This window comes from Typopeltis vanoorti, chromosome 8 (assembly GCF_054136105.1).
Source record: "Typopeltis vanoorti isolate ZY-2024b chromosome 8, IOZ_Tvanoo_1.0, whole genome shotgun sequence".
Taxonomy (NCBI): Eukaryota; Metazoa; Arthropoda; class Arachnida; order Uropygi; family Thelyphonidae; genus Typopeltis; species Typopeltis vanoorti.
Genome location: NC_143556.1, coordinates 31,512,900 through 31,540,414, shown reverse-complemented (window position 1 = coordinate 31,540,414; position 27,515 = coordinate 31,512,900). Strand labels below are relative to the sequence as shown.

The 27,515-nt window shown below is 34.9% G+C and overlaps 1 protein-coding gene across 3 annotated transcripts in view; it reads right to left on the bottom strand.

Annotated features, from left to right (window-relative positions):
- Positions 1 to 18,992, bottom strand: part of MED27 (mediator complex subunit 27) — a 139,424-nt gene extending 120,432 nt beyond the window's left edge. For all 3 annotated transcript variants that reach the window (XR_016548665.1, XM_090396611.1, XM_090396613.1), the window contains exons 1-2: positions 18,775 to 18,992; positions 12,881 to 13,025 (exon numbers count right to left, since the gene is read on the bottom strand). Coding sequence is in view for 2 of the 3 variants with exons in the window: in XM_090396611.1 (XP_090252737.1) it covers positions 12,881 to 13,025; positions 18,775 to 18,989 (360 nt within the window). In the remaining variant the exon portion in view is untranslated. The remainder of the gene's footprint in view (positions 1 to 12,880; positions 13,026 to 18,774) is intronic.
- Positions 18,993 to 27,515: the final 8,523 nt, after the last annotated feature.

The following is a 27,515-nucleotide window of genomic DNA, read 5'->3' as shown; positions in this document are numbered from 1 at the left end:
TGCATTTACCACCTCCAAAAGCAAGCCATTCTAGTCATGCACTGCTCTATGAGAGAAAAATGCAATTCTCACCCCTTCCCTTGACTGCACATTCTCAGCCTCCATGGATGCCCCCTTGATCAGTGGTTAAATTCAGCCTGGGCCTGGCCCTGGAACTTTTTTTATGCACCTGGCCCGGACCTGGACCATTTTTCCGTTTTGTGACTTTTCTCCCTTTATGGTAATTAAGCCTAACACGAAACAGATTTTAGTATCTACAATGCAGTATCTAAATATATGGCAGTTATTAAGACCTGCATATGATTGGTGCAGTATTAACAAAAGATCACGCAACGGAAAGATAAAAGCAAGCTGACAATTGAGTTGAAATACTAACTCTCTTCAACCGAATTCCACTAATATGTGAAACTGCCATAACAACATTCACTATATATATATTTCTTAGTTTTAACACGTTTACAAATTTTAACACATTTAGTAATTTTATTGCTGCCGAGCAAACTCACACCCATCTAATTAATAACAATAGTTTTTAGTTAGATACTGTGTTTGCCGGTGCAGCATATGGTTTTGCTTGAGTCTATACAGCATAGTTTCTATATGAGGGGAACATGTGATTCATTCATTAGTGTCGTTTTTATCCCAGTTGTCTCTATTTGCACTATTTTTTGAGAAATATATTACACAGAGTGCTGGTACTTTATTCGCTGACATAATAAAAGTACTTGCTTTTTTACTTAAATATAAAGAGCCAATAGGCTTCATTTCGGTGATATAAACATTATTTAAATTAAGGGGATATTAAATCCCACATTGTTTTAAAACCGAATAAGAAACTCAAAGATTGGAATCAGAGAGTTTCATGCCGAATATAGTAAACTATAAAAGTATCTGCGATTACTAGCGTGAGCTAATGCAAGTAGTCCTAGTATATATAGCGTCCTATATATAGCGTATATGTAGTCCCAGTATAGAATAGCAATCAGAACTTTACCACCTTTGCTGCGAGTTGCCCGGTATTGTACTATGTACTAGGACTACTTGCATTAGCTCACGCTAGTAATCGCAGATACTTTTATAGTTTACTATATTCGGCATGAAACTCTCTGATTCCAATCTTTGAGTTTCTTATTCGGTTTTTAAACAATGTGGGATTTAATATCCCCTTAATTTAAATAATGTTTATATCGCCGAAATGAAGCCTATTGGCTCTTTATATTTAAGTAACTTAATGGGTGCACCTGTTTGACAACTCATATAGCAGAGTATATAAGTTCTTTTCACTATACCCTTTGGTATTAATTTGGTCTAGCTACTCACTGATGAAGCCTCAAAAAAAGCTGAAACCGGTCTGGATAGTGACCTCCTGCCATAATGTAATAACAGCATACATTTCCTAGGAAATGTGTTTTTACATTATGGAAAATACCAAGAATAGCGATCAGAACTTTACACACCTTTGCTGCGAGTTGCCCGGTATCGTACTACATACTAGGACTACTTGCATTAGCTCACGCTAGTAATCACCGATACTTTTATAGTTTATTATATTCGGCATGAAACTCTCTGATTCCAATCTTTGTTTCTTATTCAGTTTTAAAACAATGTGGGATTTAATATTCCCTTAATTTAAATAATAGTACTTGTTTTTCTTGCCTCTGCAGTATAGAATTGGGAAGGGCATGTTGTTTACTGCGGGAGCAAGTTACTATCGCCCCGACGTAAACGTGTTTAAGCTTTTTTTTCATGTGCGAGGTATATGCAAAACTTTTTAATTTCGTTTTCCAAAAATTAAAATCAGGGGTGTGAGTTATATTCGAGAAAATACGGTATTTCAACTATGGATAAGCACATTGGTACCTTCTTTAAAAAATAGGGCCCCAGAACTTATTTGTTTAGAATTTAACCACTGCTTTTGACCTATCCCCACTTTCCATAAAATGAAAAATTCTGTTTATTGGTATCTTGTATGACGCTTTCAAAAATTTGTAGATCTCTATCATAACACTCCTCTTTCTCCTATCTGCTAGACTGCAGTCCACAAATACTCACTTGAGAGCTATATTCCAGTCTTGATATCATCTAATACTCTCCTCTGTACTCTCTCCACTGTATCTGCTTCACTTCAGAAACCATATGACCAGATCTGCACAATAGTCCACATGAGATCGTATTAAAGCTTTGTAAAGGGCCAAAAATAACTTCATTATTCTTACATATCAGTGTTTGTTTTGGCACTGCAATTTTTGCTATATGGACCCTGAACTTCAACTTTCTATGTACTAAAATTCCAAGATCTCTAGCCTAGTCAGTATTCATTCTGCTTACATAATATGCCACTGGATATCTCATTACACCAAAATACATAACTTTACATTTACTAACAATGAACTCATAGCCATTTTTGCATGCCTACAATTCCAGTGAATACACTGGAATTCACATCATTCTGCAAGAGTACTGTGCGTCAATTGCATTCCTGATTACCATGCCTATCTTCGCATCATCAGCAAATAACTGTACGTCACATGTTAAGTCAGTCCAAATATCATTAACGTAAAAATTGAATAACAATGGATTGAGGATTGATCCCTAGAGTACACCATGCAGACTCATTTCCCATACACTACTTTTTGGTATCTGTTTCTCAGTCACCTTCTTATCCAAACTAGTAATTTATAATCCAGTCTCATATCCTCCAATATATGAAGCTGACTTGAAAGCTGAATCTGTCAAAAGCTTTAGCAAAGTTCCAAAAGTATCATGGTGTAATCGTTCCCCTTGTCTAACCCCACCATGACATTATTATAAAATGTGAGCAAGTTACTCAAACAAGACCTTCCTTTAGTAAGCCCATGCTGTTCATGGCAATATAGATTTTCTTTCAACCAATTTCTGTATGCAATCTCTTACCAACTTTTCCAAAATCTTCACCACCACTCCAGAGATCCTGACAGGTTGATTAGACAAGTCAGTCTTTGTACCAGCCTTATGCAATGGCATTATCATACATTCTTTACACTCCTGTGGCATCGTCTCTGTGCTGAGACTAAAATTATATGGCTGGGTCAAAGGAACAGCCAGTTCAGTTGAACACATTGGTACTGATATCCCATCAGTCCCTACTGCTAATTTCATATTCAGTTTATGAAACAGCTCTAGTACCTTCTCCTCATACAGCCAAGTTTCTTCTTTCGCTGCAGCGATATCTTTGAGGTTAATGTTGAACACATCAGATTGAGAGCTTTTAGCAGAATGGGTGCTCATTAGTTGAGCAATCTCTTGTACATCTATGACCTGCACACCATCGTCATTTCATCTCCATTCTTTTAATTCTTCAAAACTCTAAGAACATATTCAATATTGCATCATTGATGTATTTTTTAAATATTTTCCTGGCACTGCCAATGACCTTCCCATCTAGCAATCAATACCATAGGATCGAACCTAGCAATTTCCTCGGTTGATCCTAATTTCCTGCTTTGAAGTTTAACATGTAACCTTTTCTGAATGGAATATCCATAAACTTAGCTACCACATCAGTACAGAATGATTACTGTTACCAAAGGAGGAAGACCGGTCGTTTTTCATTTACTGAAACTCAATCTGACACTATAATCAGGTCTAATATTCTTTGACCTGAAGTATCCTTCTATCACATGCTGCTTAAAAGGAAATTGTCATGCAGCAGCTCAATAACTTCATTCTTTTCATGAGATTTTACTGTTATCCAATCAATGTTCAGATAATTAAAATCGCTCATGATGATTAATCATTTGGATCAGCTGCAAGTGATGAAATACATCACCAAATAAACCTAATGTTAAATGATTAATCAGTATGTTTATTTGGCAATGCACTTCATTATCACTTGCAGCTGATTGTTAGGTTTGTAGCAATGCCCTACAATGAATTTAATCTTGTTAGACTATCTCACACCAATTAGCCTCAAACTCATTACTACATGGAAAATTTAACCGAGTGGATAGGCTTATGTGTTCGTCATGTTGAATTGGATTTAAACGGTATTGATGCAAACACAGACTGATAAGAAAATAACTATTTATTAACTTAAAAGCTAATATCTTGTTGGTATTACATCCAGCATCTTCAGAGCACACAAACAAAGTTTGTTACAAATGAGAGACAACCACAATCCAGTGTAACAGTGGGGGGCTAGTATAAGTAATTGCAGCATGCAATACAAGACTAAAGTCCTAATAAGGCGCTATCTAAGTTATAAAAAAAAAAAAAAAAAAAAAAAAAAAAACAGTACTCCAAAGTTTTGAAAAAAATATAGTAGTCCAAATAGTAGTCTGAAAGTTTTGAAAAATAGTAGTCCAAAGTTGTGAAAAAAATAAAATAAAAAGAAATAAATATTAATTTGGTCTTAGGATGACTGTCTCCCAAATCTTTGGTAGATTTATATAGCTGTACTTGTTAAGGTTTGGAGTATGTTTCAAGACTTCTGTTGATTCCAGGAACAACCTCTCTGACTTGTAGAAATTCTGTGCAGTACTTTTGTTTTTTTCCAATTGATCCTGTGTGCCAGGGTATCCAAAGCATAGTCTGCCAGACCCGACTTGCCATAACGAAAGTGTCGGATATATATTTTTTGTGTTTACTGAGGCGGATGTTCACAGTTCTTCCTGTCCCTCCATAGTAGGCTCGATGACAAGAACAGGGCACTTCATAGACTCCTGGATGTGATAAAGGAGTGAATCTGTCCTTAGTTGGTGAAACACCAACTGCGCACCGTATTTAAATCTTATGTGAAATTAGCAACTCTCGTCCGTTCACCTAAGGAAAGATTCACTCCTTTATCACATCCAGGAGTCTATGAAGTGCCCTGTCCTGTTCTTGTCATCGAACCTACTATGGACAGACAGGAAGAACTGTGGACATCTGCCTCAGTGAACACAGAAAATACATCTGTCATTTTCGCTATGGCAAGTCGGGACTGGCAGACCATGCTTTGGATACCCTGGCATGCAGGGTCAATTGGAAAAAAACAAAAGTACTGCACAGAAGCTTCTACAAGTCAGAGAGGTTGTTCCTGGAATCAACAGAAGCCTTAAAACATACTCCAAACCTTAACAAGTATGGCTGTATAAATCTACCAAAGATTTGGGAGACAGTCATCCTAAGACCAAATTAATATTTATTTCTTTTTATTTTATTTTTTTCACAACTCTGGACTACTATTTTTCAAAACTTTCAGACTACTATTTGGACTACTATATTTTTTTCAAAACTTTGGACTACTGTTTTTTTTTTTTTTTTTAACTTAGATGGCACCTTATAGGACTTTAGTCTTGTGTTGCACGTTGCAATTACTTATACTAGCCCCACTGTTACACTGGATTGTGGTTGTCTTGCATTTGTAACAAACTTTGTTTGTGTGCTCTGAAGATGCTGGATATAATACCAGCAAAATATTATCTTTTAGTTAATAAATAGTTATTTTCTTATCAATCTGTGTTCACATCAATACCGTTTAAATCCAATTCAACATACATGGAAAATTGTTACTAATATTGCAATCACAGCTATCAAGCCTAACTCAAATCACTCAATATCATCAGTATCACTCCTCCTTCTCCTATCTTTCCTAAAAATACCCTTTACACTCAATATCAGCTGGTATATCTGCTTCTGAAAGCCAGGTCTCAAAGATTATTGGCATTGATAATAATCTGAGGCTACACCAAGGCAACAAAGTCAATCCTTTTGTTCCTTATACTCCTGACATTTGCATATGGGCATAATATGCTACCTTCATGCTTTTTATATACTCTCCTCTGTAGTCTGCATGACCCAGCTGGTCAACTTTCAGATTCCTATATCTAATGCTTCCCTTATATATCTAAGTCCAAATTGGATGACCATATAATCATCTTTTCATCATATGCATCTTCATTACTGATCATATTTTATCATTAATATAGTTGCATAACATATTTGCACTAAGAAAATATTTACATTCTTAACCTTTCATGGCAAGGACGACTTTTTTTTTTTCTTTTCAAATGTTATATCATTCTTTTTTATTGGCGGTTTTGATTGTGGATTTCACTGACATGACAGCACTGTTTCGTGTTGCTTCGTCTCATAAACTGAGAGGAGAACCAAAGAATATGGATGAAAAGTATAACTTATAAGTGTACATTTAGTACATATTGAAATTATAATTTTTTAAAGAAAGAGCTTTAAAAGGTTATATCCTGGTGGATAAATTATTTAAAAGAAAGATAATAAAATATCCTATCTGGAGAAAAATCACATAGTGCGGCCATGTTAGGTTGGTTGAGCTCTTAATCAAATATAATAATCAAGGCAAATACCGATTCTTCAGAAATGTCTTAAGCACTGCAATATTAAGACAACATGCCAAAGGTCACACAAGATTGATAAGCTATTGCTAAACCGAAAAAAAAAAAAAAGAAAAAAAGAAACTGGTAAAAAGTAAATCTATATAAAAAGCATGAACTACAAAAAATGAAAAAATTAACCACGATCAAGCAGATGATACTGTTATGATAATCCATTATGAATTAGACAATGTCTTAAGCAGTGCAATATTAAGACAATTTGCCAAAGGTCATGCAAGAATGATAAGCTATTACTAGACCAAAAAAAGAAAAATGAAACTGGTAAAAAGTAAATATACATTAAAGCATGAACTACAAAAAATGAAAAAAAAATTAACCAGGATCAAGCAAATGATACTGTTATGATAATCCAAGTTGTATTAGGAATTAGACAAATACTGTCATAAACAAAGCATTATATACATTACAGAATTAAATCTATGTTTGTTTTTTTTGGTGTGAAGGTTGTGAAGCTGTCATACATCAGTATGCTTGATAAGCCAACAGTCAGATAATCTGAAACTGTGTTCTAAAAATCAAACATGAGACTTTCAAGCCACTTCAAGTCTTCAATAAGTAAGGTAATGGCCCTCATGCCAGATGATGAATTCATCTACCACCTGAAGTGAAAATGTGACTAGCATCTTGACTGGGCAACAGAGCAATAATATCACTCAAACTTTTGGCACCTTCTGAACAACTACATTCATTCAAATTAAGGGTTGTAGATAACTGTCTCTCTCTCTCTCACACACACACAGTATGTTTATATACAAAAAAAATGAAAAAAAAAAATCCTTGAAACCATGCAGCTATCTGCTAGAATTAAAGTATCCTGAAAAAAAAAAAAAAAACCAGCAGATATTCCTCTATGCTAAACAAATAACAAAAGCCATTTAATCTGTTAATTGAACTTATGGTGAAAGACAAGCTGTACAGTGATAACTATTAGAGTTAATCATTGTCAAGAGTTAATATCTTTCTTAGAAAAAAGTTTAATCAATGTGCAAAGTCTAATGTGATTTAATATAAATAAAAACGAGTCCCCCCCCCCTCCAGCTAAGAAAAGTAGAATGAAGCACTCTGTTTAGCCCAAACTTTTATGGTAATCATTAGTCAGCTATACATCACCTCTCACTACCATCACTGCACTTGAGTGTATATGATGTACTCAGCAAACGGTGAAGTTACTAATCCATCTCATCAAATTCCTGAAATGTATCCTCAAGGGGTATTACAGGATAAGATAATACTACATGAAAAACTTACTTCTTGAAAATTATGGAGACAACTACCGTGTTTGAATAAAAACTTTAGTTTATTATAACTAAAATCTACATTCGAATGTTTCGACCTTTATGTCAAGGTCATCTTCTGGAGCATAAAACTATACACAGGAAACAAGCTACACTACAATCAAACTGGTTTGTTAAAGATACTGACCAACCGCTACAACAATTGTTGGCCTGACCTCTGGTGGGAAAAAAAAAATATACATATATATATATATACATATACATCAACGCTAGAGTCAAGTCCTATTGTTAGTGTTATCTGTTGGTTGTAGAAATACATTGGGCGCAACACCAAGTATCTATCTATATACATATATTAACATCATGATTATACTTGTACATTCTGCCCAGTTGGTATGGAATGGTTTCTAATACTAGCTGAAGATTGGCTAGAGTCCTGACTTATGCTGGATCTTATATATTAGGTAGGTTGAATGTGTGCCATCCAGATCCTTGGAATTTTCATGCCATCTTTGTTGTTGATATTTGGGTGGTTTATCAGGATTTCGCAGGCTTCCTTAAATTTCCTTTCAAACCAGATTTTTGTGTGGTGTAAAGAGTGGGTGCTTTTCCAGTTGATTTGGTGTAAGGTGTTGAGCGCGTGGTCTGAGAGGCCTGCTTCACCATAATGGTTATATTTAATGTGTCTAACGTGTTCTTTCTTGCGTATAGGGATTGTCCGTCCTGTTTCACCAATGTGCGGTAAGTTACAGGTACAGTCGATGCAATAGACTCCAGGATGAGCTAATGGGAGGAGAGGATCCTTAGAGGAGTTGAATATGGTTTTAAGTTTAGTGGGTGGCTTAAAGGTGGAATTGAGGTTATAATGTTATAGGATTCTGTTGATTTTTTTTTCTGATAACCCTTTAATGTATGGGATGGCTATGGTTTTAATGTAATCTAGATTTGTTTTTGTTGTTGTTTTATGGAGTATTTTATTAATAGTATTTTTGTTATAGCCATTATTTATGAATGTGTCGCTGATGATTTTTAATTCTTGTTTCAGGGCTTGCTGGTTAGAGCAGATTGTTGTAGCTCTGTTTTTAAGGGTGTTAATGACTCCATATTTTGTGATGGGTGGTGGTGGTATGAATTAGCATGTATGTATTGGCCAGTGTGTGTCGGTTTTTGGTAGACCATGAAGGATAGACTGTCTGAAGGAAGATGTGTGACTAGTGTGTCTAGAAACGGGAGCGAATTTTGATTTTCGATTTCGATGGTAAATTGTATGCGTTCGTGTTGTTTGTCCAGGTGGCTAAGGAATGTGCTTAGCGTTTGTTGCCCGTGCGGCCAGATCGTGAACACGTCGTCAACGTATCTGAACCAGACTGTCGGTCTTAGCGTGGCGGAATCAAGAGCCCTTTGCTCAAAGGTTTCCATGTAGAAGTTACCGATGGGGGGGGGGGGGGGAAATAGTGGTGAGTCCATGGCTGTACCTTCTTTCTGTAGGTAAAATTTGTTTTGCTACACGAAGTAACCAGACTGTAGTACGTGGGCAAAGAGGGCCGTAATGTTGGGCAGGAATTTGTTCTGTAGTAGGAGAATTGTATCATTGATGAGGACATTAGTGAAAAGGGCAGAAACGTTGAAACTGACTAATAAGTCGTCTTTGTCGAGTGTTAAGTTTTTAATTTTGTTTATAAAGTGTTGTGTGTTTTTTTATGTAGGAGGGGAAATGACCTACCAACTCCTTGAGTGTTGCTGCTAATTTCTTGGCTAAGTGGTAATTGGAACTGTCTATTCCTTCCATGATTGGTCGAAGGGGAACATTTTGTTTGTGTATTTTCGGGACCCCGTGTCTGGTGGCCAAGAAGTGATGGACTTGAGTAGTTTCTCTGTTTTATCCTTTATCATTTTTGTTGGGTTATAATTTACCAGCTTATATGTGTTGTTATCAGCTACTAGTTGATTCATTTGAAGTACGTATGTTGACCTGTCAAGGACGACAGTGGCATTGCCTTTATCTGATTTCGTTATTATTATGTTTTGTTTGGCTTTTAATGACTTAATTGCTGCTAGTTCTATTTTAGTGATATTGTTATGCATGGTTTTCTTAGTGTTCAGGACATTACTAGTTTCTAGTCGTATTTCATTTGCTATACTGTAAGGTAGGGACCTGAATGTCTCTTTCTATATGGTAGATAAAATCCAATTTGTTTACCTTTTTTGGTGCTATTACATAGTTAAGTCCTTTATTCATTAGCATAAGTTCGCCATTGTTTAGGGTGTGGCTTGATAGGTTGATCACATGGTTCTTGCTTGCCAGTGGTTGGTCATTCCTTGTCTCTTGTTCATTGATGGTGTTTATCGGCGAGAAGGTCTTCTGATTGGCTGGATTCCTGTGATTGGCCACCATATTTTTCCATTGTTTCAGACTGTGGAATTTGGTCTCGAGTTTTTTCTTTATTCTTTTCCAGGGTATATTTGGGCGAATTGTCAGTAATTCTTTCAAGTACTTGTAGTATGTCTGGATTAATATAGTTCGATAGTTCGGATTGCAATTTCGGCCTACCTAACATATAAGATCCAGCATAAGTCAGGACTCTAGCCAATCTTCAGCTAGTATTAGAAACCATTCCATACCAACTGGGTGGAATGTACAAGTATAATCATGATGTTAATATATGTATATAGATAGATACTTGGTGTTGCATCCAATGTATTTCTACAACCAACAGATAACACTAATAATAGGACTCCAGCGTTCATGTGTATATATATATATATATATATTTTTTTTTTTTTTTTTTTTCCCACCAGAGGTGGAAAAAAAAACATCAAAAGGCTTGATAAAGAAAATAAAGATATACAATGATGTTCAAATAATACATGCAGAATGCAGCCCCTGATTAGTGCGTTTTCGATTAGTGCGTCATTCTTTTTCGATACCCAAAGTCGATTAGTGCGCCTATATACATCTTAAAAATAAATGTTACAGATTTTAAAAATTTTCTGTCTATACATTTTTGTGGCTAACTATTTTTAAAAGTCACTCACTAGAATGAAATAATTTAGTTACCGATTTAAAACATTTTACAAAGTTATTTTTATTGGGAATCTATTCAATACGCTGCAGTTATATGGTGTCAATGGGGCATTATATCAAGCAATACTTAGTCTTTATTTGAGTTGTGAGTCAACAGTTAGAATTGAAGGAAGTACAGGAAGATGGTTTAATGTTAAATCTGGTGTGAGACAAGGATGTACATTATCCCCTCTGTTATTCATTATCTATATGGATCACATTATGAAGGAATGTGGTATTAAACCTGATATCAAAATTGGAGATGTTAATGTCAGCTCTTTGCTTTATGCGGATGATGTTATACTTCTAAATAAATCCGCTACAAGTCTGCAAGATTCTCTGACTAAATTGAATAGCTGTTGTAATAGATATGGTATGAAGGTCAGCAATAAAAAGACAAAGACAATGAAAATAGGCAGAATCATTGAAAATGTCAACTGTGTTGTGAATGGAGAACCTGTGGAACAAGTAAAACATTTCAGCTACTTAGGCACAATTTTTACTGAAGATGGTAAACTAAATATAGAAATAGACAACAGAATCAGCAAAGCTGGTATCGTGGGAATCCAATTGAATAAATTCATATGGAATAAGAAAGAAATTAGTCGGAACACTAAATTAGCTGTATACAAGACTGTGTTCAAACCAATTTTAACTTATGGATCTGAGAGCTGGGTCAGAAGTAAAACACTTGACCAAAGACTAGAGACCGCAGATATGAGAGTCCTGAGAAAGATTAGAGGCGTGAACAGATGGCATCAATGGCAATATCATATTAAAAATGAGGATATTAGGAAAGAACTTGACATTGTCAGCATCCAGGAATGCGTTAGCAGAGCTAATCTTAGATGGTATGGTCACTTAAATAGAATGGGAGAGGAAAGATTAGCAAAACAAGTGTTCTCTGCCAGGTTGGCAGGAAAACGACCCAGAGGAAGACCAAGATATAGGTGGATTGATACGGTACAAAGTGCCTTAGACGATAGAAATATAAGATCTGATAATGTTGGAGTCTTGACAAGTAACAGACTGATTTGGAGGAAAATTGTAGATAGGAAGTTAGTAATGATGTAATTTTTTCATGTAGTACTGTCATATCCTGTACACCCCTTGAGGGTACATGGCAGGAATTTGATGATGATGATGATGATGATGAATGCAGAGAGCTATTCTAGTTTTGAACAAAAAAAATGTAACAGATGAAAATGAATGTATTTAAAAGCTGTCTCAAATTTACTTGGCCTGAAAATCTGGAAGATGTAAGGAAAGAAGAAGGTATGATTTGGGGCAATATTTCAGCAATATTTTGATAATAATGAAGAAACAGTTTCTGTAAATTAGGTGAACAAGTGATGATGAGTTTAAATTTCTGGGCAGCATTTAAAACATACAAGATCTTTATGGAAGAAGAAGAATGAGGAATAAAAACAGGTTACTGTTTCACTCAAAACTGTTTGAAATTGTATACTAGCAAATACATTGTCATGTGAACAAAGTTTTATTCAAATGAATCTAATAAAAGAGAAGTTGGGATTATCAACAAATCCCTCCAACCTTAAACGATGGCCCTCTCTGCATGACATTCAAGCATACTAAAGGAAACATGAAGCCCTTATGCAAATGAACAGTAAATGTTAGTGGCATATATTTTAAACTTGCAATGAAAGGAAAGTATATTTCTATATAATTATTCACATGTAGTAAGAATTAAATAACATATAATTTCATCATAACATTTAATTTTTTTAAACCCATCATCACTTATAACAGTATTTATATAAAGTATATTGATACCTTGGGCAAGTAAAGTTTTTTGTGGCTAATAGATTTAAGTTGCATTTCTGGAGCCCTGCCTCTGAGAATCAATTGTGTTTACTATACATCGAGTAAATAAAAATAAAATTTTAAGAGTGTAATGTTTCATTATTATATATCTTTTTAATAAAAGTATCCAATTCATAGGTTGAAATTTAATTGTTATAAGGGAGAAAAAAAAAACATTCAAAATAGTAAACCTATTAAAACCAAAAGATAACTCGCTATATATATGATAATATACATTTTCTAAGTTTTAATGACCTGAATGTTACTATAAATCAACTTTAAACAAGTTTGTTTAATTTCACATGTATATTTTTTAAAAGGAAAAATATAATTAGAAAATATAAATGAAATGCCTCTTCACTAACCTTGTCAAACCATTTATAGCTTTTTACCAACTCTGTATATAAAGGTGACTTATCATATGCAGGATCTTGGCTAAGAAGTCCTGAATTTCCTAGGCTCAAGGGTGCAGGAGGTAAACCAAGCAGAGTACATGCTGTTTCTAAATCTCTAAAAGGTTTGAAAGTGAAAAAAAAAAAAAAAAAAATTAACACCAATATAAAACTAAAATACAGCAAAGCATCATATATCCAAGAATCCTTAAATGAAAAGTAATGTAATATTTAAAATTACAGTTTATTTATGGACTAAACCAAGGCATGCTTATTCATAATTTTCAAAGTGAGAGAGAGAGATTCATCAATAAATTCTGAATCCAAAGGTTGCAAACACAACACTGGCTGATTGTTTAAATTACACAGTGTGCCTGTTAAGTAATGAGACCGACTTTTTATAGGACAGCCCTTTGAATAAAAGTAACAAATGTGTTTATAGTTTTGACTGCTAAATTATGTTGTAATCGCAGGTGCAACTTTTGAGTCGGGTGATGTAGCAGTTTTCGTGTGGCAACCATTGAAGTAAGAGTGTGTGAGTGGAGTGTGTCAGAAGTTGCATCATAGAACAGAGCTGTGATAAAATTTTACTGTTAATTAGGGAAAACTGCTACAGAAGTGTACCAAGACCTAAAAAACGTTTACGCCGATGATTGAGCTGTGCACAGATGTTCTGCTGGTTTTCAACATTTAAAGAGGAGAGGGAGTCCAGGGAGGATAAACCATGCTGTCACTGTTTTTTTTTTTTTTTTTGACAATGTTTGAATAATCCACTATAAATTTGTTCCTGAAGGCACCACAATGTAGTCAGTATTATTTAGTAGTGTAACATCTGTAAACCTGCATTTGATGTGTCAGGAAAGAACCGTTCTACAACAACAATTTGTTTCTGTTAGATGACAATGCACCCATGCACTGTGTACTGCCTGTGAAGCAGTTTCTGGCTTCAATGTCGATCTGTGTGATCAAACATCTTCCCCTATTTGCCAGATTTTGCTCCTGCAGACTTTTTCCTCTTCAAAGATGAAGTGCACCTTGAAAGAGGAGTGCTTCAGCGAGATTAAGGACATCCAACGTGGTGTGACCCAGAGATTGAAGGAGGTTCTCATTCAGGACTTCCACTATGCCTTCGAGCATCTGTCCTACAGGTGCTCGAAGGCATAGTGGAAGTCCTTGTGTGGAGTTGGAGGGAGATTTTGAATCTGTAATTGACAATTCCAAATATAGTTCTTTGTTTTGATATAATAATTGTTGTCTCATTAGTTAACAGGGGCACATTCTGTATGTCAAATGCAACTATGACAATTAAGCAAGCACTGTTTATAAACTGCATGTGTTGTCTGACAGTTTGCAGAAAGAGAAAATTTTGCTTTCTCTATATGAAATTGGCCACACCATTTTTTAAAAAACCCTGATAAAGGTTCTTCTCATACTGTGATAGGAAGCAAACTTGGGTCTTTCCAACCAAAGGACATTCTGGCTATTTGTACATCATGATACAGCTGTTTTACGGAATATCATGGATAGTCACTTTTTTAATAAGTACAAATCTCATATTCAAAATGCATTTTTTTTCTCTCAATTATGTTTGACTGTATAATTTACTCAATGGTTAATAAACATAAAAACACACAGTTAACAATCTTAATAGAGTTTGTGCTTGGAGAATACTTTTCTTTAAGAAATTATTAAATTACTAGTTTTGTACAACATATTTGTACTTCCTAAGATTAAAAAACAAATAGAAAAAGGCATTCACAGAGAGAGATGTCTGAGTCAACAACTGTTGTTATTCAAATTAAACTTGAACTAGATGTCAAAAATCATGATGAGATGTCAGATATGTGGCTCATTATTGCAGCATGCTGTATATGTTCCCTCATATAGCTTAACTTTAATATGCAGGTCCTTTATATATGCAGTACATAGTTGATTTGATTTAAGATGAGATGTTGGATTTTATTATGCTGAGATGACATTGCATTTTGCTAACTTCTTTAAATCTATGTACAAAACTGTTGAATTCTATGTGTGGCAGTTGGTGTTTTTCTTTGGTTGTGTGAAATGCTAGTCCTGATTTATGTGCCAGTTTTTTTTTTCTCCTAGTCCTCGACATGTTTTTTTTGACAGATTTCTCCAGATTAAAACGTATGTCCAACATAGCAAATGCTGCAAGTATGAAAGATTTTGTACACTTCTGGTTGCAAGCAGATGAGGTTGTTTCTGTGACTTAACATCATAGATATTTTTTTTTAATGGTCAAAAGGAAATATTTAGGCTATGTTATTTTAAAGCTTTTGCTATTTTATCTGTAATTTTTAATGTAAGGTAAAGAAACAACACCTTTGTAGTTGTCTTGTTGTTATATATGTTCTAGAACATGCAATGGCCTATTTAAAATACAACTGATAGTTCAGTAAAAACTTAATTTGTTAATCATAACAGAAGTTATGACTATAACAGATATTCTGAAGAGATATCTCTATTATATATTTAGACTTTAAGCTCAGGTAGTTTTAGACCTAAGATTACTTATTATATCTATTTTATACTTCAAAGATATTCTCCATGAAGTAAATGATTCAAATTTAAGCAAATATCAAAAATTATTTTTAAATAATTTAAAGCTTGTTAAGATTAAAATTTGTATATTTATTATGCAGTAAGCAGCTGTGTAGCTCAGCAGAAGTGGTGCTTGCGTCCTCTGCGCTTGGTCACTCGAAGTCAGACTTAAGTTCAAGTCTAGTTGCCGACTGGAGGAACTTTTAAGCCTTTCTTAGACCGATTCCCGAGTTAGTCGATCTCTAGCACAGGCAAGCGGGTACCTAATCCTAACAAGATTAGGTACCAAGAGATGGCAGCACTTGTTTGCCAATCTCTTCATTGGTGGCTGCTGTAATCAGTGATAGACATGGGCCAGCTATCTCTGATTGGCTACCAGTGGAGATTGAACTGCCCACTCTGTTTCCAAAAGCTAGATAGGGTATAAAGGCCTCACCTGCTCCCTATAAGGGGAATAAAAGGCATTAGCTGATTTTTTTTTTGATTATGCAGTAATTCCATATTATATATATATATATAATATATATAGTCTATATATATAGTACATTAATATTAGTACCTTGGGTAAGAAATAGATTATCTGAAAAAATCCTGATCTTGAAGTCCAAAGGACTATTTTAAGTCACTTTAGGCTTCCACTAAGTGTGGATGTCAGTCTCACACTTGGGACTGTGTAACTCTGTCTAGTGTCTTATTCTATGTGCAGTTGCATGTTCTTCCTAATTAAATAAATTTATTTATTAAATAAACTTGATTTTGTTTCCATTAAATAAAAACATGAGAGATATAACAAGCAAGAGATGTAAACTAAGACTTATCTAGTCCTGTCTGATGGTAGCAATTTGCACAAAGGTTTTGGAAGTGGTTGGTTAAAGTATTATGATTTAGTTTGGATGGAATTAAGTCCAAAGCAAACTAAAACTATTAAGGTAATAAATTATGCAACTATGTATGTCCTCTAGCTGGTACACCTGTTTTTAAGAATGAAAAACAGGTGTTCCAGAAGGAAAAACACTGCCATTTCTTTATGACACCAACTAGCTAACTTTTAGTTGAAAAGAACTACAAGCTCAGATTGTTCATGAGATTCAAACCTAAGTCTTCCCAACTGAAGAACAAATAGTGGGTTGTCCTTGTGATTACATAGCATTATGGTAGAATGCAAACTGTGAGTTCAGATTTCATATTTATAAATTTAGGGACACAAAAACACACGTGTTGAAAAGATTATTTTATTAATTATTAATAAAATACTATTTGACATTTCAACCCCTGTATCGAGGTCATCATCAGAAGGATACATGCATATAAGGAACAAGCTACATGCTATAGCCCTGTATACCAGTGAACTAAATCTACGTAGTCAATTAATCCTTTTTTCCTAGCCTGACTTCTAGCGTTTAGATATGTGACTTTAGATATTATGTCTGTTAATTGTATATGCTCTCTGGTGATTTGTTTTGTGAAATGAAATACCTTACTATATGGAATATGGGAGAGAGATTGCACAAGGAGATTATTATTATTATTATTATTTCGGGCGACTCCAGGAGTCCTTAGACTCATCGAGGGAGGCCCTAAACATCATGTCCACACAACTATGCGATTACATTCTCACAGTATCTACCATACCTTGCCTTGAACTCATTCACCGTCATAGCACCCACAACAGACTCTGGCAGCTTATTCCACTCATTTACCACTCTAAAAGTAAAGAACCCAGCTCTAACACCCCTGCTAACCACACTCTTGCCCAGCTTCCATAGGTGTCCCCTAGTTCTCCCACCACCAGTCCTGATCTCAAAAATATCCTCTGAATTAATCCTATAGAATCCCTTTAGCAATTTGAATGTCTCAATCATATCTCCCCTCCTCCGCCTATCAACTAGTTTCTGCAACCCACAAATCTTCAACCTGTTCTCATATGGTTCATTCCATAGACCTGTTATCATCTTAGTCACTCGCCTCTGGATCCTCTTCACCTCCTCCCCATCAAGAAGAAACCGAGGTGATCAAATCTGGGCACAGTAGTCGAGATGAGTCTTATCAAGGCTCGGTACAGAGGTACAATAACTTGCTTGTCTCTGCTCGTCAAGGTATTTTTCAACAACCAAGTGAGTTGATGAGCTGATTTAGCTACTTTTGTAATGTGCCCCCTAAACTTCATCTCCCTATCCACCAACACTCCCAAGTCCCTGGCCTCATCAATCTCTTGGAGTACAGTTCCACCAATGTGGTATACTGCTGCTAATCTTTTCACCCCAAAATGCATAACCTTACATTTTGTCACATTAAATTGACATCCATTCTCCTTAGCCCAGAACTCCAATCTATCTAAGTCATCCTGCAAGACTTTGACATCTTCTGCATTCACTATTGCCCTACCCAACTTTGCATCATCAGCAAACAAATGAATTGTTCCACTTAGATCCTTCCCTATATCGTTAATGAACAGATTAAACAGCAGTGGTCCAAGAACAGAACCCTGCGGCACACCACTAGTCACAGGCCGTCTTTTGGACTCTACTCCTGAATAAAGTACTCTTTGATATCTCTCCATCAACCATCCACCTATCCATCTCACCAACCCTATATCCATTCCAATGTTGTAGTTTACGGATTAGTATTCCACATGGTATCCTGTCAAATGCCTTTGCCAGGTCCAGCAGTATCACTGTAAACCCATTTCCCTTATCCAGTTCAGCCGTCACCTTGTTATAAAACTTGAGCAAGTTAGTGAAGCATGATCTACCCTTAAGATAAATCGTTTTGGACTTGTGGCTGAAATCTAAGGCTACGAGATCAGTGTTCTTCTGATGAGTTGGTCAGAAGTTTCATCCTTAAGTGAAATATAAGTTAAACAAAGAAAGAAAAATGTACAGACTTTTAATAAACAAACAGAAATAGACAACTGGAAAGAGTTAACACTTTGAAATTCTGTGTATAATGGAAAACATGCATATTTCGCCTGAAATGCTTAAAAGTCACATTTACTTAAAAATAACACCAATACATATCACACTAACATGTAAAGCAACAACAACAATAATTGCTCAGGAGGAAAATGAGAGATGCAGAATGGTATTACCAAAATAAACATGACAACTCTAATGATAATCAATCTGATGCTAGTGTTCAATAAGATATAATAAACTGGAAATACTAAAATAAAGATTTTGTCTACTCGATCTCAACTACGAATCATGGATAAATCCTAATGAAAAATTGGATTGATACAAGTGAACATTAACAATTCATTTGTAACACGATGAGCAAACACATGGATTAGGAAACTATTACATTACCTAAGTCGAGAATTGACATTTGTCAATGCCGTCTGTAGATCAGTTATAAAAGACTTTTCTTTTCCCTCATCGCCATGAGAAGCAGTAAAACCATCCGCTAATATTCTGAATACTTCCCCAACTGTACCTCTTAATGCCTTAACTGCTTTTAGACCAGATGTAAGAGCACCTAAGTTTACGTTAACATTAATACCGTCACTACCTAAGACGGACATTTCTGCTGTTTCATAAACAGTGCTGCCACCTTGTATAAAGGTATGTCATAGATTCACAAATTAAATAAGCATATTAGCGATTTAAATAAATAAATCCTCTAAAGCCTTTTATTTCCCAAAGGGAAGATTAGGCCCTTTAGCCCTAAATAACTTTTGGAAAGGGGGTGGGTATCCTTAACCACTAATAGATAGCTGGCCTAAGACTATCAATGATTTTAAACAGCATTCATGGAAGAGTATGATGTACATTTTTGATGTATATATATTTTTAAATCTTCCTTCGACGAAGTGTGAAAACCTATAGTACATTACTACCCAGGTTGTGGATTAATTAATTTATTTATCCTTGCATATAGGCCTTGTAGCCCTGTAGAAATTTGCATCCATAGCACTGGGCCAACAAAAAAAGATGTTTTAAATTCAATTCTAGTTGCCACCTAGAGAACATTTCTGCAGCCCTTTCTTCGATTTTTTCCCGGGTTAGTCGATTGCTGGTACCGGGAAGTTGGTTTTTGTTCCCGGAACTAGGGTTTTCCGTCAAGTAAACTGAAGAAAATCGTCCATGGAACTCACACTATTTCAGACAATAATAAATTGTGCTAGGATTAGAAACCACAAAATACCAGCAATTGCCTGCTTCCCTTCACCATACCATTTAAAATTATCGGTAGTCTTGGGCCAACGATCTCTGATTGGCTTATAATGGAAGTTGACTGCCCTTCAGAAACTTATTTACAGTCATTTCAGCCTCCGATAAATTGGGCAGCGGTTCATACCAAAAAAAAAAAAATCAGCTAACGCCTTTTTATTCCCGTATACGGGAGTAGGCGAGGCCATTTAGCCCTATCTAACTTTTGGAGACTGAGTGGGCAGTTCAATCTCCACTGGTACCAATCAGAGATAGATGACCCAAGGCTATCACTAATTAAGCGGTACACAGTGAAGAGAGACGGCTCAAATGTGCCGCCATCTCGCGGTCCCTAACCCTAACACAATATATTTAATGTCTGAAATAATGTGGGACGGTAACAATAATTGAGAAAATATAATTCTTTTCATATTTTCAACAGTGGCACTCGTCATAATTCAGCCTTGTATCTATAATAAATAAATAATTATATGTTATTTTAGCAGGATAAAATAAGATTTATCAAAAATATTCCACTCTCAACACGAACACACACACACACCAATAATAAAAGTTTGGTATGCAGAAATAACGCGTGCAAACACACACTTTACTGTAGCGATACTGCTTAACGAGCAGTGTCGGATTTACTTATTACGTGCAGTGACAAGTGCAAACGAATATCGGCAAGTCTAGCTGCAATTGGCCGAACGTGATAATTCCAACTCTGCCTTAAATCGCAGTGCATTTGTTTCGTAATCTAAAGTGTTAATCGAACAATTCCAATTAATATAAAAAAAAAAAAATCAGCTAACGCCTTTTTATTCCCGTATACGGGGAGTAGGCGAGGCCATTTATCCCTATCTAACTTTTGGAGACTGAGTGGGCAGTTCAATCTCCACTGGTACCAATCAGAGATAGATGGCCCAAGGCTATCACTAATTAAGCGGTACTCAGTGAAGAGAGACGGCTCAAATGTGCCGCCATCTCGTGGTCTTTAACCCTAACATAATATATTTAATGTCTGAAATATGTGGTTCTACGGTCGATTTTCTTGAGTTTACTGGACGAAAAACCCGAGTTTCCGGGAGGAAAAACCTGCTTGCCCGTGCCAGAGATCGACTAACTCGGGAACCGGTCGAAGAAAGGCTTAGAAAAATTTCCTCTAGTCGCCGACTAGACTCGAAACCAAGTCTTCCTTCGTGCGGCTAAGCGCCGTGGTTGGCAAACGCCACATCCACTGAGCTACACAGGCTCTAACAATTCCAATTATTAACTATTTAATCAATGTCGAAAAATAAGCTGTAACCTTTAGCATGTATTGCATTTATATGATGTTGTCAGCATTGTTATTATTTATAAACACAAACAAAATTTAATTTTTTCGTTTTTTCCTTGGGGGTACTGCAGTGTTGCAGTGCTTATGTACAAGCCGCCATTGTTGATTAAACTGATATACTGTGTGTATTACACGTTAAATTAAATAATGAAATTACAAAGGTGAAAATGACCATGCCGACTTGACTTGGAAGATCGTAAACATGATGAATACTCTGTCAAGAAGGGATGTATGTGGAACTACAAGACAGTTGATTATGACAAGCTTAGGAGGAAGCTTAAATCTGTGGCATGGCATAAGACACTGCAAGGGAAGGATGTTAGTAGTGCATGAAAGATAGAGGGGAATCTACAGGAAGCAATATTTATGATTGTATACCTAAGGTAAGGTAAGGCAGGGTAATCAGGTAGGAATTAGATGGAAGGGCAATATCATTAAGCATGAGCTCCTGAAGAAGAAAATGCTGTGGAGGGTATATAAGGAGAAAGATGACCAGCAAACTTATGAACAGTACAAGAGGTGACCAGCATGGTAAGGAAGGCAAAATCTGCTTATGAGAAGAATCTAGCCGTGCAGGCCAAAGGAAATCCCAAAGATTTCTCCTCTCACGTAGCAAGTAAGAAGAAGAATGACTATGGAAGAATAAACTTAATGTGTGCTGATGGTGACGAGGTGAGAAAAGCGGATTAAATAGTTGTGTTACTGAGTGACCATTTTGCAATGGTATATCATCCAAGTGAGGATACTGCTGTAACGTGACAGAGACTGATGTGAGAACAGAGGTAGATGAATTCGAGCTTCTCGGGACATTGCAGAATATCAATAAATGAACTGTGAGATCAAATGGAATAACATCTCGGGCTTTGCGAGAATGTGCAAGGGAACTGACAAAACCTCTGAGTAGACTGTTTAATTTAAATCTCAGCTCTGCTAGAGTTTTATGGGAATGGGAAAAGGGCAAATAATTACTTTGCATAAGGAAGGTTTTAAGACTGCAGTAATAAATTACAGACCAATCACTATCTCAGGTGCAGATGTGAAAGTACTAGAAAAATTGGTCAAAAAGATAATTCAAGAAATTGTGAATAAAAATACGATACCGTATGAGGGGGGAAACATGACTTTATGAAGAGTTGCTCATACCTTAGTATATACTTCCTGTAAGCATGCAATGAGGTCCTGGAATGTTATGGGGAAGACGTCCCATGACATTCCCCGAAGCTCCAGTTTATTCCACAGATGTTCACTATGGTTGAGATCGGGGTTCTGTGGAGGCCAGTCAAATATGGTTAGTTCATATCCACAAATCACGCAGTTACAGCAGCAGTCTTATGACGTGGTGCATTGTCTTCCTGAAAGAGTCAATGATCAGTTCCGTAGAAATGCCACAAAGTAGGAAGCAATGCTTTGTTCAGAATGTTCAGATACCACTCGTAGTTCAATGTTTGTGGCACCACAAACAGAGGCCAGACCAGGAAAAACAGGAACACACCATGGTGCCGTCACCTCCAGATTTCATAATTGGGGTTACTTAGTCTGAGAGAGACGTTGATTGGGCATTCGCCATACCTATACCCGTCCACCATCTTCTCATTAGAGGGTGCAGCATGATTCTTCGCTTCGTAACACATCTTTCCAACCTTCCACATCATACTGTACACGCTCATTTCTCACTGGAGACGAAGTTGCGCTTTGGTTCGGATAATTTAGGGCTTATTGTGTATTTAGGGCTTACTGTATATTGTGGTGCTGCCATGAAACCCATGTTGTGAACTTCACTTCGGCATGTTTTTGTGCAGATTCGTGTTCCAGTCAATGCCCAGCATTTAATGTGACCACCGACGAAAGGCGGTTTTTAAATACTGTATAATATCTCATCTAGCCACAGTAGCATTTGCAGTTGACTCCCTTCGCTTCCATCTTAGTATGATACCACTGATTGTTGACCTGGGATTGCCCAATTTGTCAACAATTTGCCAAACAGATAGGCATGTAACATAACATCCTATCACAACGCCTCTTTCAAACTCTATCAGTTTCCTTCTCATAGCTATTTCACCCAGAATCAATGCCACTGTCTGTCTGTTTCCTTCAATTTATACCAGTTACAAACATGGGACTCGTTACATGACAAATGCATCATGGGTGTGTTTGACTTATTTTCCAAGGAGTGTATCTATGGAATGGGTGTGTAGAAATACAATAATCTAAAGTTGACGACTTCATTTTCTGAAGGTTAGTTATTGCCTTAACAATTTGCCTATTTTTTATAATCAAGTTTCAATGAAATTGGATAAGGGAAATGATCATTCAATGATATCACAAATGCATTTGACAAGATTCCACATAGAACTCTACCGCATAAATTGGAGAACATAATTATAGATATGCATCTGGTGATTTCGAGCTGTAGTAGAATTAGGTTATGATCAGATGACAACTCGTGCAATGATTTTAGGCTGTACTGAAGTTTAATATCTTGCAGGATAGCTATATCCAGGATGTTAGCAATGCCAAACGTACTGAGATGAGTTGGTTCGGTGGGGCCTGCCAGAACAGCATATAGTTGGAAAGGATGCAGCCATTCTTGTTGGTGGGTCTATAATTCCAGGCAGGGTGCTTGGAGTTTAAATCTCCGGCAATAATGATGGACTCTCTCTGACGCCCAAGATGGCACTTAAATCAGAATGCAGTAGAATTTTTAAGGGTGGGTTGTAAGCTGAGTAGCTTTTCAGTCTGCCAGCCGAGCTAGTTAATACTTCCACGCCTGTGACCTCAAGGTCAGTGGTTGGAGGGTTGTTTGCAGAATAATGGTTGATATAATTTTTAATGAAAATGGCAGTGCCGCCGACTCTATAGTTTAGCCTGTCGGTTCTGTATAGGAGATAATGCCTTATTTTAGGGCTGTCCGAGGGTCTTCTTGCTTATTAGAATAACATCTTGCTGATATCTATGAGTAAAGTCTTGAAGCTCTAAAAGTTTGTTTCTGAGGCCATTTGAATTCCATGCAACGATCTGAAGAGAGGCTGGAATGAGTTTCTTTTCTATTCATCTATAAGTACTGTGAGGATGGCCTGTGTTTAACGTAGGAATCTTTTAGTGAAGATTGCTAGGGTTTGACAGGCTGAAGTCTTGTGGCATGTTTGCTAGAGAGGCCATAATAACAGCTGTAAGGTTTGAAGGTGCTGTTGGCTGATTCTGTTGTATTGACTTGTTTGTATGGGCCACATCAGCATAACTTCTTGTTTGCCTTTGGCTCCCTCTATCTTTGAAGGCCTTTGATTGTGGCCGGTGAGCCTCCGGCATTTTCCATAATGTAAAAACACATTTCCTAGTGTTTTTACATTATGGAAAATACCAAGAAGAGCGATCAGAACTTTACCACCTTTGCCCGAGTTTGTACTTCGTACTTGGACTACTTGCATTAGCTCACGCTAGTAATCGCCGATCCTTTTATAGTTTACTATATTCGGCATGAAACTCTCTGATTCCAATCTTTGAGTTTCTTATTCGGTTTTAAAACAATGTGGGATTTAATATCCCCTTAATTTAAATAATATAAATAATCGTTCTAAAAAAAAAAAATCAGCTAACGCCTATGTTGTTCCCGTATAGGGAGTAGGCAGGGCCGTTTACCCTATCTAACTTCATTATTATTATTATTATTATTATTATTAATTTTTTTATGTTTATTTATTTTATTTTATTTTTATTTTTTCGAACTGAGTGCAATTTTGTATTTCTCACAACATAAGAGTGAAATTTACAAGCTGGCCAAGAACCAGTATTTTTTTTTTTTTTTTTTTTTACAGTGGCAAAGTTTATTATTCTCATCACAAATTATTTACAAATATATAAGTGAAGTATTACTATTACATTTTCTGTTTACTACAAGTATTCATTACAGAATGTTAAGTAAATAATGTTAGATAAATACTACTACTGGGATGTAATGTCTCAACTGCATCCTCGAAGTTTTGTAATTAGCTTATCTGAGGATGACACTGGTTATATATTATGGATTTGGTTTCTGTGTTGGAAGCAGGCAGGTGTTTGGGAGGTTAAATGAATTATCTGAAAGGTCTGATCAAAGTGAAATTGCCGATATATCCTGAGTTATTGCATCTGTCTTGATGGTTTGCATTCTTTTTTATTGTGGGCTTCTTTTTTCAGCTAATTAGGAGGCCTTTTTTTTCACTGTGGCAGCCTTTCTATGTCTTATGAGCTTTTAATTCGTATCAGCTTTGAAGTTTGTGACTTCCTTAAATAATAATTTATAATAATAATAATAATAATAATAATAATAATAATATTATTTTTTTTTGATAAGAAAATAACTATTTATTAACTTAAAAGCTAATTTTTCTCTAGTATTATATCCAGCATCTTCAGAGCACACAACACAAAGTTTGTTACAAATGCAAGACAATTACGAATAATAATAATAATAATTTTTTTTATAATAATAATTTTTTTATAATAATAATAATTTTTTTAATCATAGTAATCGTGTTTATTATTAATGACTCACAAGTTAAACAATATTACTTATGTTGAAGTTTACATAATGATAATTTTTTAAATAAAAAAAAATTAATTAAAAATGAAATTAAAATAATTAATTTAATTACTTTAAATAAATAATTCAAATTAATTCAAATTTCAAATAAAATAATTTAAAAAAATAAATTATCATTATTATTATTATTATTATTAATATGTATATACTATATTCAAAAATTCTGTATAATCTTTATTGTAAATATTAGAAGAACATGTGTTGTAAATACATAATACAGAGGCAAAAAAGTATTTTTAAAACTTTTAATTGAAATCCAATGTAGAAAATGTAGCACTTTGTGCTGAATTCTGTAAAACTATAAGTTGCAATGTCACTCAAGATGTTTATTGTATGAGTAAATATTTTAGCAGATCAATAAAAATATTATCATATAAAAAAAAATCTTCCACCAATCATGATCAGTTATATAAAATGAGTTGCACATATATACGAAGGATAATTAAACTGAAGCCTATACAATAAAATTGAAGCCTATTAGCCTATATGCTCTAATAAATAAATTACACTTTATTTAGTTGCGTAGTAACTATCGCCTTAGTTGAGTTGAATAGGTTGTAGAGTGCTGCCATCTATTGTCTTAATCGTCAAAGTTACATAAATAGACGATGTTGTTTTCAAGAAATCACTAACCGAAGGTGACAAATTTTCAGAAAAAATTCCTTCATTTTAAACTGAACAAGATTTTCTTAAAAGATATATACATACTCGTAATATACTGGTTATTGACACAAATGAAATATTACTGTACTATATGGTCGAATTTTTTAGAGAACGTTTATTTTTTGCAGTCCACGCAAACGTTTTGTTTTTTTAATACATCAATGAGATTCATTATCGTTACTATTTTCGTTAATGGATGAAAAGTCTGTTAAACTGAGTTGGATTTATAAGTTTCTTTCTCTTTTTTTTTTCTTCTCTTCTCTCTCTTTTTATTTTTTTTATTAAAGTTTGTCAGTTTGCTTTGAAATAATGAGCAAAATATATAATAACTATTTTATTTTGAAGAGTACAAGATTCATATTTTCATACTTAGCTGTTTCATAGGATCGCTTATGCTTTACGATTAAAAAAGAATCATAAGATCGCTTATTATTTATCGTTTTCATAATTTAAGATATCACATGGTCCTAAATGATGCGAAAAATAAATGCAGTTTATTTCTGTGATAAAACAGGTCCATCTAAATACCCGATCATTGGAATGTCCATAAAAATTCTTTCTAAATGTATAAGCCATATGACAAAATTATGATTTCAAGTAAGATCATAATTAACAACGTTACAAATGTCATTAATCTTCATTTTATCATACACACGCAATGTGTTGTTAATTTAAAAAAATGTTAATTCCAATCGTTACTAAAATAACTTATATAATTCTATTTATCTATTATAATAATTGAAATATTAAATAAAATATTATTCTTTTAATAAAACTTACTTTTTTATTTATTCTTCCTCTAAAACACCATAAATATATTTTAATAATATAATATTATATATAGTATATCTATAGTCAATGAGATTGTGTTATTGCAAAGGAGTTGATCTCTGCTTTATCTTTACTTTATGTTACCACAAAGTCGTATGAATTATTAAGAAATTTGAAATGGAATATTTTTGAGAATTGAAGTCTTGTTTATTCTTTTCCTGAGCAACTACAAATGTAATGCATCCTTTTTAATTGTAAAGAAATATATAAAAAAGTTATCTGAGTAATATTACATTATATTTATAAAGACATTACCTGAGAGATTTATTTAAATATCACATTATATATCCCTATGAGGTTTACATATTTGGTTATTTACTATTCGCGACTTGTTTTTTAAAGAAACGTGATAAATATTCAATTTTTCTGTTATTTAGTCACTTTTTCAGGATTGTTGCTGAAATTGCTAAATGTCTAATCAGGTCATCCAAATGAAATAAGAAAAGCTTGTGACTAAATTAAATGTGAAAAGGGAATTATATGTTT